Source organism: Budorcas taxicolor, chromosome 11, assembly GCF_023091745.1.
Source record: "Budorcas taxicolor isolate Tak-1 chromosome 11, Takin1.1, whole genome shotgun sequence".
Lineage (NCBI taxonomy): Eukaryota > Metazoa > Chordata > Mammalia > Artiodactyla > Bovidae > Budorcas > Budorcas taxicolor.
This window is the reverse complement of record NC_068920.1, coordinates 23,345,722-23,364,197: the sequence shown is the minus strand read 5'-3', so window position 1 is coordinate 23,364,197 and position 18,476 is coordinate 23,345,722. Positions and strand designations below refer to the sequence as shown.

Below are 18,476 nucleotides of genomic sequence, written 5' to 3'. Positions count from 1 at the left end.
AGATTTAAAAAAAAAAAAAAAAAGGATAGAGCCAATATTTAAAATTAGAACCCAAGAAAACTTTCCAGAAATAAACGAAGATCTGAGTCTACATATTGAAATTCTTCCAATATCTAGTAGAGTTAACGTGGAAGAATCCCCTGGATAAACCTTAGTAAACTCTTAGGCTTTAAAATAAAGATACTCAAGGCCCACAGGCAAAAAAAAAAAAAAACCAATGAACAAAGGCAAGCAAATCTGACACATCAGAGTTTCTAAAACACGATGCATGGCAACAGTAGAGCAGCTTTTTGTTCTTGTTTTTATAGAAATTCAATGAAAGAAAGTATGAATAATGGAGTTTACATCCAGTCAAGCTGTCCTTCAAATATCAACGCTATATAAAAAGTCTTAAATGTAATAGGAATTCCTAATCCTTTCTTGAAGAATCTACTACAAAATAAGCTTATTTATGCAACCAACCAATGACTAGGGAAATTTCAGAGAAACAGAGTGGTAAGTCCATTCATACAAATAACTGTAAATCTGAGACTAAAATAAAAGTGAGAACATTAATCTTTGAAAGCTGAAGATTAATGTACAAATGTTGTACGTTGTAACAAAGTACAAATGGTGCAAAAAAAAAATCTGAAGAAAAGGGAGAGGAAGTGACTAAGGAAACTAAGTCCACTGGTTGGGAAAATGCCAGAAGTTAAACTCTAGCACTGAATAGATGGTAAATAATTAAATAGGTAAAAGAGGAATACAATCATTCAAACAGGACAAAGACAAACGTAACAACTAAAATAAAAATACAAATGTTCCTAATTACCATTTAGGTAATCTAAGGAAAAAAGTATATCTCATAGAGAAATATAACAAATATAAAACAATATATATATAAAGAGAATCACAAAATCTCATCACGGAGATGAAACACAAATATATCAGTCATATCAACAAATACAAAGGAGCTTGGCTTTCTTTATTAAAAGAAAAAGATTTTAAATTTGGCTTATAAATGTTCTATACACAAGAGACAAAGTGAAGCAAAGTAGTTCAGAATGGTTAAATTAAAGGGATAGACAAAGGTATAAAAAGCGTACAAAAAAAGAGCAAAGTAGAATTCAAGCCGCAAGGGTTAAATAGGAAAAGAACACTTTAATTCTAAAGCCGCCACTGACAACAGAATTACAAGACTTAGAAATATTCATGGACCAAATAGTGCTGGAACCACACATAGAATAAAGAGGCTGAGTCTGAAAGGGTTTTAATCTCAGGGGAACTAGAGGATATGAAATGGAGAATCTCACAAGTGTGCCATCAGAAGAAAGAACCTTAAAAACAAAGAGACGGTCTTTTTTTTTTTTTGGAGAGTACTTTGGTAACTAACATCTATGTATGCACTTACCTTTCAACCTAGCCATGTCTACTTGAGAAATTAATCCTGAAGATACACTTCCAATAATACAAAAATATATATGCAAAAGTTTAGTCACTACAGCACTATTTGGAGCTACAAAATATTAGAAACAACGTAAATGTGCACATGTCTGAAAGTGGCTGAAAATACAGCCACTGGAAGTGCTACTCAGCCATAAGAAAGGATGATCTCTATCAACTCAAGCAGAGTTTCCAGCCTCTATTACCAAAAAAGGGTAAAGAATAAAGAAATCTCTAGAATATGCCATCATTTAAATTAGAGGGAGATTTCTAAAACTTACATGGATTCTGCATACAGAATTCTGTATATTTATTCTGTGGAATAATGATCCACAGAGTAAATAACCGTGAGTCAAAACTGATATAAATAAATGATTAAATACAACTGTTACCCTCATAGTAAAAGTCCAATTAAAAAATGTAAAAGACATGATGGAAATAGGAAAATCAAGATTTGACTTGCGCTTATATGTACCAAAAAAAAAAAAAAAAAAAAAGGAAGAAACCAGAAGCTAATGGAGACAGGTGGGAACAGGATGGAAAGAAGAGAAGAATCGGGATGATAACCAGCATAAGTTGCAAGTGATACTTCTGAGTAAACCTTATACTTTTTAACACGCATACAGATACTGGATATAGAAAAAGCAGAAGAATCAGAGATCAAATTGCCAACATCCACTGGATCATCAAAAAAGCAAGAGAGTTCCAGAAAAACATCTATTTCTGCTTTATTGACTATGTCAAAGCCTTTGACTCTGTGGATCACAACAAACTGTGGACAATTCTGAAAGAGATGGGAATACCAGAGCTCCTGACCTGCCTCTTGAGAAATCTGTATGAAGGTCAGGAAGCAACAGTTCGAACTGGACATGGAACAACAGACTGGTTCCAAATCGGGAAAGGAGTACATCAAGGCTGTACACTGTCACCCTGCTTATTTAACTTATATGCAGAGCACATCATGAGAAATGCTGGGTTCTATGAAGCACAAGCTGGAATCAACACTGCTGGGAGAAATATCAATAACCTCAGATATGTAGATGACACCACCCTTGTGGCAGAAAAAGAACTAAAGAGCCTCTTGATGAAAGTGAAAGAGGAGAGAAAAAAAGTTGACTTAAAACTCAACAGTCAGAAAACTAAGATCATGGCATCTGGTCCCATCATTTCATGGCAAATAGATGGGGAAACAGTGGAAACAGTGGCAGACTTTAATTTTCTGGGCTCCAAAATCACTTCAGATGGTGACTGAAGCCATGAAATTAAAAGACGCTTACTCCTTGAAAGGAAAGTTATGACTGACCTAGATAGCATATTTAAAAGCAGAGACATTACTTTGCCAACAAAGGCCCATCCAGTAAAAGCTATGGTTTCTCCAGTAGTCATGTATGGATGTGAGAGCTGGACTATAAAGAAAGTTGAGCGCCAAAGAATTGATGCTTTTGAAGTGTGGTGTTGCAGAAGACTCTTGAGAGTTCCCTTAGACTGCAAGGAGATCAAACCAGTCCATCCTAAATGAGATCAGACCTGAATATTCATTAGAAGGACTGATGCTGAAGCTGAAAACTCCAACAATTTGGCCACCTGATGTGAACAACTGACTCATTTGAAAAAACCCCGATGCTGGGAAAGATTGAAGGCAGGAGGAAAAGGGGATGACAGAGGATGAGAGCTGCAGGCCATGGAGTCTCAAAGAGTCAGACACAACTGAGCGACTGAACTGAACTGACATATACACAGATATAAATATGTGTGTACAAATATACATTTCCTAGGCCTGTCCACAATTAATAGTCACCTCATGCGAAGAGTTGACTCATTGGAAAAGACTCTGATGCTGTGAGGGGTTGGGGGCAGAAGGAGAAGGAGAAGGAGACGACAGAGGATGAGATGGCTGGATGGCATCACTGACTCGATGGACGTGAGTCTGAGTGAATTCCGGGAGCTGGTGATGGACAGGGAGGCCTGGGGTGCTGCGATTCATAGGATCGCAGAGTCAGACACGACTGAGTGACTGAACTGAACTGAATTGCAATGATATCCCAGTAACAAGGAGCGTACCTATTTCTCAGAGGTTTCTTTATATCCTTCACCAATGAAAGAAACCAGAACTTCTTGGAGAAATGGCTCAAACCAAGACCAAAGCAAGGAAAGCACAAGAGAAGCCTGGACTCTCATGGCATTGGGAAGTAGCCAACTTAGAGGAGTGTCCATTGGCCAAATTCAGACAATTTGAGCAGCAAAATAATGATAGCACAGAATTATGTCTAAGATTAAAATAAATAACCTTGACTCTGTGTGCATGCTCAATCATGTCCAGCTCTTCGTGACCCATGGACTGTAGCCCACCAGGCTCCTCTGTCCACGAGACCTTTCCAGGCTAGAATACTGGAGTGGGTTGCCATTCCCTCCTCCAAAGGATCTTCTTGATCCAGGGACTGAACATGCATCTCCTGTGTCTCGTGCATTGCAGGTGGATTCTTTACTGCTTGAGCCATCGATAGACAGATGGAAGGAGGAAAGAGTCAGCTGTTTCTTATAGCAAGATTCCAATTAATTACCAAAGAATGCACGATGGCAACAGAAAAATCATCACTTGAAAAGTAACACAGAATTGTTATATGCAAAAATAATCAATGAGGGCAAAAATTAATGGTGAAAACATGAAACAGGATACATGCATAATACCAAAGTATCACAAAATACTCATTCATTCCAAAGGCAAAGATAGGAACTAGTGCAGAAAGCTGAAAGCCACCACCTTAAGCAGATACATTTAATATCCAGCTAGTACATGTCAAAGTTAACAACAACAACAAAACGATTTAACAATACCCTGAGTCTTCTTAGTATGATACACTGAGAAGGACACATACCTATCACTTTCTATATTCTCGATAAAATGCGTAACATCTGAATCCAACCATGAGGAAATACTAGAAAAGCTCACATTAGGCAATATTCCACAACAAAGGTCACCAGTACTCTTCAAAAGTGTCAATGTCATAAAAGACAGACTGAGGAACTGTCCTATATCGGACAATGTAGGATCTTAAACTGAATCCTGAACCTGAAAAGCACAAAATTTTGAATGAAGTCTGAACAACAGTTCATGGTATTGTCAATACCATGAACTTATTTATGTTTTTTATTTATAACAATAAATTTATAATTTATTGTCAATTATCAATAAATTAATAATTAATCAATATTAATTTCCTGGTTTGATCACTGCATTATGGTAAATAAGATATTTAAACATTACAGGAAGCTGAGTGAAAGGTCCATAGAAAATCTCTGCCCTGTTATGCAACTTTTCAGTATTACATTATTTCAAGATGCAAATTAATACAAAAGTTTAATACTCTATAAAATTCCAATCAAAGCATGTTTATAAACAATATTTATAATAGCCAGCTATTAGGGAAAAACCTAAATGTCCATCAATAGATGAGTAAATAATATTTCACATATATAAAGAGAACATTTACGAATCCATAAATGAACAAGAGCACAAAGAAGTAGTCTACGAATCTCTGCAGGGACACAAAGACACTGTTGCAGAATGTTCAAGTCACAATCTGGAATGGGAATTGGATATTCAACTTTCCTCTAATAATATCCAATGGCACCTACAGAAATCCAACGAGTATTACAGAACTCTTCTCTTTCGTTAGATTTTCACTGGTTGTATCTAATTCTCCATTTTCAAACTAAATGCAGAACACTAAACTTTCACCTGAGAGCAAGAAGCAGTGTTCTCAGATGAAACAAACTTTTCAGAATTATGTAAAAATACTGTTTTCAAGCAGTTAATTATATAATGGATTTAAATCTCAACCTGTCTTCCAATTGTTTAAGACCTTCTGTGATAAATTTTAAACTCTGTTTTTGTTTTCCGTCTAAACTGTTCTAACACTTTTCTAAACCAGGTTTACTTGTTGTCACAAAATGAAGTATCAGAAACAATGAGATACATAGTTTCCTTATAAATTCCATGTCAAATATGGTCACTGCAATTCTTAAGAAAGTATGCGAAAATTCCCATTTTGCTATTGTTATTATTTCTGAAATAGCACAGGGTAACCAAAAAGAAGAAAAGTTCTCAAACATCAACTATGTTGTTTCTTAAATATTCTGAATAAAGTAAACAGGAGCGAGAGGGTCCATTGGTTCACAAATGTGCTAAGAATGTCACCCAATATTCCAGGTGTGATGAATGAGAAAGATAACACACGCATCTTGCCGCAAAGACTACAACCTGTGGCAGAGGTATCAAGGCACAGTAAGTATTCTCCCTTTCTTCAGTACTAACAGAACCCCAATTCTGCTGGAAGCAAAAACAAGACTGAAATGTAGTAAAAGTTTTAGCCACACAGTCGTGTCCGACGCTTGGCGACCCCATGGACTGTAGTCCGCCAGGCTCCTCTGTCCATGGAATCCTCCAGGCAAGAACTAATCTAAATCAAATGAAAATACACTGCATTTCCTAGCCTCCCTTACAAACAGCGGTGGTCATGTGATATGGCTCCAGCCAACAGGTGCAAACACAAGGTTTTGTGTGAGACTTCCTATGAAGCTTCTTTAAAAAAGGGACAAACTCAGCTGGCATTGTCCCTTTTCGTAGTTCCTTCTCTTTGTAAAGTACATATAATGCCTGAAGAGTAGCAACCATTTTACATCATAATGGAAAGATCAAGAGAACTTTAGAGACTCAGATCCCAACATCCTTGAGTTGGTAAACTAAAGCCAGCGACTTCCTAACTATGGACTTTGTATTACATAAAGAAAAATAAACCCCCAATGTTACTTAAGCTTCTATTTTTAGGGTTTTCTATGACAAGCACCTGAACTTAATTTCTAAGTAATGCAATCTAATAGGAAAGAGATACAGAAAAAGTTCTATGAAAAGCTACAAAGGAAGACATTTGTTCTGACAGAGGCAGGGAGTGGAGTAGGTCAGGAGAAAAAGGGGGAAAAAAAAAAAGCCAACACACCAAGAAAGCAAACATGTGGGCTGACTCATTCATTTGTTCAACTATTACTGTCAACCAGTGTATGAGGTGCTGGGATACAGATAAAAGACACAGTGGCTGTCCTTAAGGAACTTCAAAATGGGTTACAGACAAAGATATGATTAAAACTCAGGGTTATTTATAGGGGGCAGCCACACACAGCTGTGTCAGATTGTGTCTACAAAAATTGGTATCTTTCCCTAATACCCTCAGTGGTACCATCCACTCAAAGTCTGTGCTCAAAGGTGCACCTTAAGGACGGACTTCAGCCCCTGGGCTATAAAAACAGTAATAGAGAAGCTAAACATAGGGTACTTAGGATAGAATGTGCATCCACAGGTAAGACCACTCTCTAAAGGCAGAGCTGCACTTTACCCGACGACTCTATGTTTCCTTCACTGCACCCCACCCAGTTTCCCACGGTCAACGACAACCAAGTCTTAATGTAGTCGAAAATTCAAAGTAACTCTTTTAATATGACCCAGAGGACACCTAAACCTAATTGTAACCACAAGTAAGGGACAGAAACAGTTAATATTTAATATTTTAGTATCTTGTCCTATGGGTTTAAAGTCATACTTTTCATTTATTATCAGCTAATAACACTGCTGAATGACCAAAACTTCAGAAAGATTATGTTTTTCACACTTAGAGCATACAAGAAGGGGAGGAAAAAAAACACAAGCATCTTTTTTTCTCTCCTGTTGCATAAACACACACACACCAAGAATAAGTAGAATGTCTTTCAAACCAAAACAATAGGAAATCACTCTTGGCTGAAAGCACAGGCTTAGATCATGTTGATTTCATCTTTAATCCTGCTGAAGCAAGTTTCTGCATGCTTTCTGGGCCTCCACCTACAGAGATGTTAGGACAACAGCCAACACATATATTTAATTACGTAAGTATTCAATGCTATCAGCCAGCTGTTGCCAGTACATAATACACTGACCTCTTTCACTTACTCTCCTGTTTAAAACGGCAAACACAAAGCAACTGTTGCTGTAACAGTAATCATGAAATATGCAAAATACTATTCTCCAAAAACATGTTAGGTAGCTATGAAACTCAGCTTTGCATTTTAAAATGATTTACTACATCTAAACTGCTTTTTCTGTTCCTGATTTGCAAATTAAGGAACTAATCTTTCAACTGTAAATTTAACTATTCCTTTTTTGTTTGTTTGAAGTTAACCAGGACTTCAATCCTAAAATATACTTTCTCCTTTATGCCCCATCAAATTTCTCACTGGGATTTGTCACATACCAATCTCCCTGTACTCCCATTCATTTCCATGCTTTTCCATGGATAGGGGACATGCAACTAAAGCCTGTAACAGGAAATGGGTCAAAATCTGCCCTGAATTATTTAAGTCTCACCCTTCACTTTAGAAATCAACAGAGAGCTCTTCATTTATGTTTCCAGAAAGCATGCTCATCCAATACCATCATTAACCCCAGACTAGCTGACGGGGGAGAAAAACAATACAAAGTCCTAGCAACAACAGAAAGTAGACTAAACAGTCCCATGACTTAAGACTTGAATAATATGAATTCACATATGGCAGACAGTAAGAAGATCTAACGCAGAAACAGCAACTCATCCAGAGAAATTTGGCCTGCATCAAACCAGCTTTCAATTCGACGAAAAACTCAGTGCCAAATACTTACCAGGCACCATTCTAGAAACTAAAGATCCCTCAGTAAACAAGACAACATCCCTGTCCACATAGATCTTACTGTTCCACTCCTCTCACAAAGATCCTGTATCAAGTCAACCTCCTCAAAACATCTACTTCTTCACCCACAACAGTCATGTTGATTTTTTTTCCTCCCACTTTGGGGTTTTTAATATTTTGTTCATTCATTGAAACTGGACAACTTGATACTCAAATATAAAGTTATATAATTAATAATATACTTAACATAACACAAAATAATATATTAGCAATGACTTGTTGATGCCCTGACAGCAGAATGATGCCAAGCACTCTTCCCCCAAAAGGAAGAATCAATCGATTTAACCTAATTGTACAAATACATGTTGAGTACAACTACGTGTCTACAACAAGGTCAAATACTACCTGTTTTATATCTACCCTTTCCCACCCTCTGACTTGAGATGAGAAGCTTCAATTAAGTCAATGGCCAAGATTCTGAAGCAGGCCCAGCTTGCTTCATGTGGCAGGAAGAACAGGGTCCTGCCACTTAGAGCTGAGGTTCTGCCAACATGACCAAGCGAAACTTCAAGAAGGAAGAACTCTCACTCCTTTCACTACCTCCCTCTGGGAAGAATTGTGGACCCATTGTGACAAGCACGCTTCTTATCTCATTTAGGACAACAAGGGAGCAGGTTTCTTCCTAGTTTATAAGCAAAACATAAAAAGCAAAATGCCATGATTCCTTAAAAAGAGAGCCCTTTCGTACAGTCTTGCAACTTAGAAAGTTCTTTCCCCTTGTAGCAAATCAAAGCCTGTGTCTACAAGAGAGTCACAGTGGTCTTGGGAGTCTCCAAATAGCTGACAAGCAAGTCTTACTCTATTGATGATATCTGTTTCCCAAGAAAAAGAAAATCATTATATGGTGGAGTCAGAGGGTCAAAGACTTCATAAAAAAGGATTTTCCTGAGGTCAATAACCTGACTTAAAGACCACAATCTAGTAGAGAGCCAAATATGTAAACAAATAATAAAATGTAATATGCAACAATAGATGTTTGTCTGGGATAAAGCAGCAGCACAGAGGAGAAGGCGATCACCTCTGTGGACGCTAGCGGTGAAGGGTGGGTGGTAGCAGGAAGATAACCTTGCATCGAATTACCTCTGATAGGAGCGCCACAAGATGACTGGGTTGCCAAGTAGGATTGCGTGGGGTGCATAAGAGAGATAGGACAAGAGAGAGTATTCACATGCATGCATTTGTGGGGGAAGAAGAGCACACTCCAAGAAGAGGGAAAACATATGCAAACACATTATGTGTCTGGAAAATCATACAAGCCTGGCAGGAAGTAAAATTCTATGGAGGAGCAGAGAGAAAAGAGGCAATGGAGGCAGGCGAGGAACAAATTTTTTCTTTTTGGAGGCTAATTACTTTATAATGTTGTATTGGTTTTGCCATACATTGACATGAAACCGCCATGGGTGTACCTGTGTTCCCCATCCTGAACCCCCCTCCCACTTCCCTCCCCGTACCATCCCTCTGGGTCATCCCAGTGCACCAGCCCCAAGCATCCTGTATCATGCATTGAACCTGGACTGGCGATTCGTTTCACATATGGTAATATACATGTTTCAGTGCCATTCTCCCAAATCATCCCACCCTCACCCTCTCCCACAGAGTCCAAAAGACTGTTCTATACATCTGTGTCTCTTTTGCTGTCTCACATACAGGGTTATCGTTACCATCTTTCTAAATTCCATATATATGCGTTAGTATACTGTATTGGTGTCTTTCTTTCTGGCTTACTTCACTCTGTGTAATCGGCTCCAGTTTCATCCACCTCATTAGAACTGATTCAAATGTATTCTTTTTAATGGCTGAGTAATACTCCATTGTGTATATGTACCACAGCTTTCTTATCCATTCATCTGCTGATGGGCATCTAGGTTGCTTCCATGTCCTGGCTATTATAAACAGTGCTGTGATGAACATTTGGGGTACACGTGTCTCTTTCAATTCTGGTTTCCTCGGTGTGTATGCCCAGCATTAGGATCGCTGGGTCATATAGCAGTTCTATTTCCAGTTTTTTAAGGAATCTCCATACTGTTCTCCGTCGTGGCTGTACTAGTTTGCATTCCCACCAACAGTGTAAGAGGGTTCCCTTTTCTCCACACAGATTAGTTTTAAATACCTTGTTAAACTAAGAAATTCTATCTTCATTCTGTATCTGAGAAGGAACTGTTACAGAGTGTGAAGAACAGGAAAGCATGAGCTGGAACAGAAAAGAAGCTGAGAACAGGCTCAACTTCTGCTGTAATACTAAGTGCAAAAAACACAGAGGACCGTTACTAAGACATTAGCAACAGGGATGGAGAGAAAAGATTCAATTTAATGTGTCCAGTTCGTGGCAATTTGATGAAACATGAGAACATACTGGTTCACTGCAAATTCCAAGAAGCAATAAACACTAATAGCACTGGGCAAAAGCAAAGAGAAGAAAGAAGTTGAAGGGAGGAAGAAAAGGGCATTTCAGAAGGAGAATCAATTCTAAAGGACAGGGAAAACTGGCAAGGGAAAGAGGGAGACAAAGAAAACTCTCAGACTCTCTGATCAGTGACTTGTAACCCAACAAAGACAGGTTATAGGAACGTTGCTAGAGAAAAGGTGAGGCAGATAATGGAGAGGTTCTGACACAATGATTTAAACTGTCAACGGGGCATCTAAATGACAAAGTCCAGAAAGGAGCTAGACGTACAAGCTTGGTTCTTGGAAGGGGAGACCAGGGTCAGGAACAGAAATTTGGGAGTAATCAGCATACAGATAGTATCTCAACAGTAGAAGTAGATGAGAAATGGTAGCAGGAAGTGTAAGCTCATGTTAAAAATAGCACTGCTTTGAGAAAAACAGTCACATTAGACAAAACTTGAGCAACAATACGTATTAGGTCAAACAGTACAATATTTTGAACTAACACTCCATGTTGAGGGAAACCTTTAAGGTGGGAAAGGAGAGCTGGAACCATGAGACGGTGACTGGTACAAGCAAACAATGATTCACTTTCTGTGGCTGACGCTTGAAACAATAACATAAAACTGATACTGAACTAAAGTCACTTCATACAATCAGAAAAGCCAAAATTAAAATATCTCAGTGTAAAGAAAAAATCCACAGCCTACAGTATTAAAAAAAAAAAAAGTAAGTTTAACAAAACAAACTGTGTTATCTAACCTGTTTCTTGCGAAAAACCAAACTAAAAGCTAGTATTTTTATCTCCCAATGCCAATTTTTTAATTAAAAAAAGACTGCCTGATTACTAACAAATCTAGTTAAAATAGAACCAGTTGAGTTTTTTTTCCTTTCTTTAAACAGTGTAAGTACTAACTGAAAACGAAAACATTTCTGTTCTTAATAAGTCAGTTTTTCGAAGGCAATTTATTTTACAAATTCAAGTTGAAATAATATTCTGATGTGTCCCCCAACTTTAACTTATGATGAGGAAGTTCACTAAATCCACATAAAGCCAAAAATATTTTCATAATAGGAATGAAGTTCCAATAATTTGTTTGATCAACAAGATGCTGTTTCTAAAAAGAGCTCTCCTTTAAACTGAAGATATCATACAAAACACGTTACCCTCTGTCTCAACACACACTTTCATCTTGGTCCATTTCTCCTTATATTTCCATGGTTCTTTCCAGTAATTTCACTTAGATATCTAAACCATCCCTTTAACATTACCATTTATTTCTTCAGGCAAAGGTGGTTCAAAGAACTCGTGACTTGTCTATCTACTATCAGTATGGCTAAACCACAGTGCCCATTTGGGTTAATAATGCACAAGGTCAAACAGAGGTTGACAGTCCATGATCAAAGCAAGCTGGCTATTCTTTCTGTCATTTATATGGAACACACAAGACGTGTTTATTTTCACCAGCCTCTGAATGACCTCCTTTAGGTGGCATGGAAAAGATCCCACATTTCTATAAAGCATGAACCAAAGGAGTTTTCTTATTTGATACTCTCATTAAGAGGAAATTCTTTTTTTTTTTTTAACTTTTGATCTTTTTCGTTTACTCAAGAGCCCCTCAAGTTAAAGGCCATATTGTCTCAATCAAATTGGTATACTGGATAAAAACAAGGAGAGGGCAACTGGCAAGGGCTCAAGAGGAAAGAGTATGCGTGCAACAGCCTGCCATCACAAAACGCGGGGCTCATTAGCAATTTTTTCAAAATTAGTAAAGGCAATAATAGCATTTAAGATTTCAGAGTTCAAAAGGCAGACAAAAAAATCATTCTTAACTCCTTTTTCACTACTTAAAACTCCTACTCTTATCAATCTGAGTATCAATGATATAAACACTGCAAAACCTTAGTGATTAGACCAACTAGTGGACAGTATTGAGCGGTAGAGCCTACAGATGAACAGACATGCATTTTCATCCCAACTATGTTATTTTGACTAGGTTAAGAAATTACTTAAGGACACAATGATTTATTATCAGTACCAGTGTATAAAATGAAGATTTCCAAATAATTTTATGCCAATATGCTCTGCAACAAAGGTTAAATAATACTCCCAATATTTTTTATACTGTGATGCTGCAAACCTAGTACTTTTGACCACCACCACCAAAAGAAAAGAAAAAGGCCATGGCTGCCTTGTCACATATTTACAGTTCTGAGATCTTAATCAAGGCTGCATTAATCACATGAAAGATAATAAAGCTCTCACAGTTTTCTTTTTTTTCTCCTGTGAATACAGGAGGGTCTACTGCCGGGTAGCTCAAGAGATAAAATGATTTGATAACAGACAAACTACCTATCAAGATTACATTGGGAGAGAAACAAAAGCAGATGATCAGAAATGATGACAAACCCCCAGACATAAGTGGCAAAGTGAAGCAATCATCACTCGTAGGGCTTTCAGACTAGAGAAATATAGCCCCCAGCCCATTCAATGAAGGGTGAGTTCGAGCATAAGGGATTAGGTGCGGCTGAACAAAGAGAAATGCGACATCCTACCAGGCACTGTGCTGCACTGAGTCGCTCAGTAGTGACCGACTCTTTGCAACCCCATGGACTGTAGCCCACCAGGCTCCTCTCTCCATGGGCATCTCCAGGCAAGAGTACTAGAGTGGGTAACCATTCCCTCTCCCAGGGGATCTTCCCCACCCAGGGATAAAACTCAGGTCTCCCACATCACAGGTGGATTTTTTACCGTCTGAGCCACCAGGGAAGCCCCGATAGTGCTATCCTTGCATTTAAATGTTGCCTCACTATGATGAGAAGAAAAAAATGCATCTAGTGAGCAGGCTGAAAGGAAAGGATGGAGCCAGAGGTAGAGAGAAGACAAACATGTCGCATGACTGAAGGTATAATAAAGTTTACGAACTATGCATCTTTGTTTTGCTTTGTTAGCAGACGGTGATGAAAGAGGGGAAAACATTTAAATAAAGTGAAATGCTTGACAAGAGTAGGTAATCTTTCACTGAAAGTCTTTACATATATAAATGTCACTTGAATTGGATGTTTTCTCAATGTTAATTGTTAATGTGCCTTCTACAGGATTATATTTATTCTGGAAACAAATCCAACATTAGCTTAGGTGTTACATTAACAAGAGCTAGTTATGATTAGCAAAAGCCTTCAAAGCCATTTAAAACAGAAATACTTAATCACCTATAGTACCGTTTTTAAATTTTCTCTCAATCAAGCAGAACAGCGCATTAAAGGAACCTACGCTCACTACCACTAGCTTTGTAGCATTAAAATGACAAACACATCTTAAGTGATTTCCTCACTTAATCAAACACCGTATCATTATCTTAAACCACTTTCACAACAGTTTATATAAGAAAACCCACTGACACGAGTTATATTTGACTTTTTAAGTAAACTTGTAGAAACAGTCTAGAGGTGTATCCATTAATTACATTATAACATTGATAATCACAGAAACTAAGTTCTCTGGGTTTTGAGTTTAGAGGCTATCAGTAGCACTAAAATATCTTTGTATCTTACGCCTTTCCAGTGTGGAAAAAAGTAGATAATGAGGAACATGACAGAGGTCTCACAAAATAAAAAGCATTCTTTGAAAATAAGCAGCACCTGGCAAATTTCGTGCTCTGCTCTTGTTTTAACTCTCACTTCTTCTGGTCCTAACCACAGCCCTAACTCCCTAGTTCCTTCCTACATCACCGCCACCCTCCTAAGCCTCCCACCATCGTTCAGGCAGCAAGTCTTCACTGCTCCTTCCATAGTTACTGAGTTGAGAATACCATCACATTCAAAGGTCACTTCTATGGAAATACAAAAGCTGTATCTCAAGTGGTGTCTGATAATCTGCCCCAAATCTACAACTGCTTACCTGACATCTTTACCTGGAAAGCATAGTATTAAATTTAACAACGCACAGACTGTAGTGCGACTGCCTACGTTAATATCCCACCTCCACCATTTATGAACTCAAGGGCTTTAGAGAACTTCATCTGAAAAACAGATGCTTTTCCCTCTGTAAAACAGAAATAAAAGTGAAAACTATAATTCATTGGAAGACTGCAAGAATTAAATTAGATAATATCCAATTGATGTAAAGCACCTTGAACAGTGCCTGTCATACAGAAGACACTTGATGAGGATCAAATATTACCCATTACTTTATAATAATATTTAGCTATAACTTCACATTTTCAAAACTAAAACATGTCTTCCTTCAAATTGAAGAACAAAGAGGCACTGGCACTATCAAACGTTTGGGCCTAATGTAAATCTAGACTAATTAGAACTATGTAGAGTAAGCACCGAAACACAGAACTAGATCCATGAAACTGAACACTGAGCCAAGGGACAGACCCAAATATCTGTGGACAATGAGCCTATGACAAAGCGGGTAATAAATAAATAAAAGGAGAACAGGCAGGCTTTTCAGAAAAAATAATAAATGATACCGGAAAAGTTGGTGTTTATGCAAAAAAATAAATAAAATGGGACCCCCTTCCTGGTACCACACCAAGAGAAAAAAAAATCAATTCCAGATGAATTATAAATATGAATGTAAGAATTAAAAACCACAAAATTTTTAGAAGAAAATACACAGAACATCTTTAGAGTAAGGAAAGACATCTTAAAGAAAACAAGCACAGACCCAAAGGCAAAGATTGAACATTTTAAGCCAGAATTTCTCTTCAGCCTGAGATACCGTTAGAGAAAGTGAAAGACAAGCCACAGCTGATAGCTGCAACAAATGTAATATGTAAGGGTTAGTTCACAGAATGCATTGAATGTATTCCCACAAATAAAAAGACAAGTATCAGAAAAAATACTTTAAAAGCATTTCACAAACACACACAAAATTCAAATGGCAAACATACAAAAAGATCCTCAACATCACTAGTAATCATAGAAACAAATTAAGACCACATTGAAATACCATCTCCGCCACCAGATTGGCAGAAATTTACAACCCTGACCATATCAAGCATTGGCTAGAATGGAGAACAACCACACACATCCATGACTGGTGGGAATGAGGTTCAGTATATCCGTCAGGGAAAAAGTTCAGCATCACCTAAAAGTTTGAATATGCACACACCTGTGACCCAATAATTCAACTCCCAGGTACATATCCTAAAATAACTTTTGCACGGCTGCACTGGAAAATGTTCAAAATATTCAGAGCACCAATGCTCATAAAAGCAAAACATAGGGAAAACTCAAAACTCTTTCAATGATAAAATGAATAAATTATGACAAATTCATTTAGTAAGATACTACAAATGGCCAGAGTTATTTTACATCCATCAACATGGATAAATCTAAAAGCAAAATGGTGAAGAAGCAAATTCAGAACATAAACAGTGTAAGTCCAATAAATAAAGCTTAAAACAGGGCAAAACTAATTAAACACATTGTTTACAGATATATTTAGCAGATGATAAATAAAAGGAAGGGAATGACTCACACAAGTCAGGATAAAGATTACATCTTGAGCATATGACTGAAAGAGGAACACGGGGCAGTTACCTAAGGTCTTGGTAACACCTTATTTCTTATGCTGGATGGTGAATGCATAAGTGTTACATTTGTTATCCTTATTTAAACTGTACATGTTTCATAAACACATTTATGCATGACATATTTCACAATAAAACCAATGTGGTGGGATAGAATTTGAGAGTGAAGTTAGGAAATGAAGACTCTTAACAAGTTTCTCAGGAAAGGCAAGAAGAAAAATACGATGATAGCTAAAAGAGGTGCACTGGGGCTGAGTAGACCTGAGTGTGTTTATAGGTCAATGAAAAGGCACCAGTGGGGTTGGAGAGGCTGAAAATAGAGGTGAATGAGAATATAAATTTATAGAATGAAGGTTCTAAGAAGGTGGGTGGAATAAGATTCAGAGATGTGAAAGAAGAATACTTCTTTCACTGTAAGTTGAAGAACAATTCAATAACCATGGATTACATGCCCACTCCCCCAGTAAACTGCAATTTCCTTGATGGCCAGGCATTATTAGCACCTAGAACAGCACTAACAGGCAGGGAAGAGAGAAGAGGTAAGGACTGCTTTGGGCAGTTTCAAAAACTAGGGACTGGATTCCCTGAGAAAACTATGTTATTAATACTTAACAGATAGTCAAAACATCTATTAGCCACCTTTATAAATACTCAAACATCTATTAGAAAAGTCTACATTCAAGTTTTGCTCTTTATCAGATAAAGTCAAAACAGTATAATTAGAAAACTCCAACTCATACTTTTATTGATAACATCCTGAGTATTTGTAATGTTAAGAATCTTTTAAAAGCTATTTTCCCAAAATTCTTACAACACTTAGAAAAGATGAAGAAAGAAAGAAAAAAATCAGCTTTCACTTACTTAATTGAGTTTCTAAAGTGGTCTTCAGCCGGATTTTTTACAGTACAACTATTCAGGAGCCATAAGTCTGCATCTGATGCATTTTCTATTAAAAACAGAAATATGAAACAGGAAAGTAAGTTATCAGATTTAGTCAGCCAAAAACATCCAAGTGCTTACTCAAATGGCACTGGGACTGTGGTGGGGTGGGGGGTTAGGGGGAAGAGCTAGAGGATGACTCAGGTCAATGGGCCATTACAATACAATATGCAGCTGCTTCAATATGGAAACATTGGTGAGAAATAAATATTAAAAATATATAACCTGTGCTCTCATTTTCTCATTTAAAATATAAAGAGGATAAGCATTTTCTTCCTACGTTGTCAACACCTGCAAGTATTTAATAACGTCCAAAAGATAAAGTGAAACTGGCCTAATCTTACCTCTGAATATGAAATTAATTGCCTCTCTGGGGACTGTGTGTTAACATTATTCAAGCACATGTATTATACACTGAATATTCTTCAGCTTGAGATGTTACTAAAAATATGGTTTGTCCTCTTTGAAGAAGTTAATGATTTACATCAAAGTGAGCCTTTTATTCCTCTCGCTAATTCGATTAGATACTGTTACATACAATAATAAACTCACTAGCTATGCAACAAATCACCTAAACTCATGTTTACTGAAATGAATTTATAAATGCCTGAAGTGCTTGATGCTATTCCAACAACCTTACTGCCTAAAAGGACTTAAACAGTAAAATAGGATTACCACGATGAAAGGAAAACCAAAATTGAAAACTGCAGCACCTTCACTGGTATTTCATTAAGAACAGAAGCAAAGGTCAAAAGACATGAAGAACCAAGGACACTTGATGTCTGTGTGTACATTCTCTGCCTGGGAACAGAACTTCCAGTGAGAACATAACATGAAAGGGAGGGTGAGCATGTCCAAGCTTCCAGTAAAACTTAGCAAAACCTCCTGCCCCAGCATCTTTTATAAAAATGGTAAATTTCTTTTTACAAAGAGGCAAGATACACAACCATCTGAAAAGAAAAGCTCCTCATTACTATACATCAGCTGATTACTAAGATTCCCTCTAACTTGTCTTACTCCTTCCATTCACACGCCTCACCCGCACCCCAGAGTCGATCTTCCCACCCAGAACCCAGAGGGGCTGTCCAAAAAACATCCACCTGGCTGCCTGCTCAAACTCAGAGATGACGAGTATTCACCTACCTTTTCTAGTTCCTCCCAAATTATCCCCAGAGATGCTACCTAAAAGACAATCTTCTTGTAGCAATCTGATCAATTACCTTTTCAATCTTCCAGGGAATTCCAGCTGGTATTCAAAAATCTCTACCTCCTTAACTTCAATATTCATTTCTCCCTATATTCTTTATCCTTCCAGCCACACCAAAGCAAATTCCTCAAGTTTGCACTAGTCCATCTGAGGAGCACACTTGATTTGCTTCACAGAAACAGCTCATGCCCCTTTCATCTGCCTACCCACTTGGCTAACTCCTA

At 37.6% G+C, this 18,476-nt stretch overlaps 1 protein-coding gene across 3 annotated transcripts in view; it reads right to left on the bottom strand.

The window, feature by feature from the left end:
* The window catches only part of CDKAL1 (CDK5 regulatory subunit associated protein 1 like 1), a 608,612-nt gene that overhangs the window by 485,770 nt on the left and 104,366 nt on the right, over positions 1-18,476 (bottom strand). For all 3 annotated transcript variants that reach the window (XM_052648580.1, XM_052648579.1, XM_052648581.1), the window contains one exon: positions 16,968-17,052. In XM_052648580.1, coding sequence (XP_052504540.1) covers positions 16,968-17,052 — 85 coding nt within the window. The remainder of the gene's footprint in view (positions 1-16,967; positions 17,053-18,476) is intronic.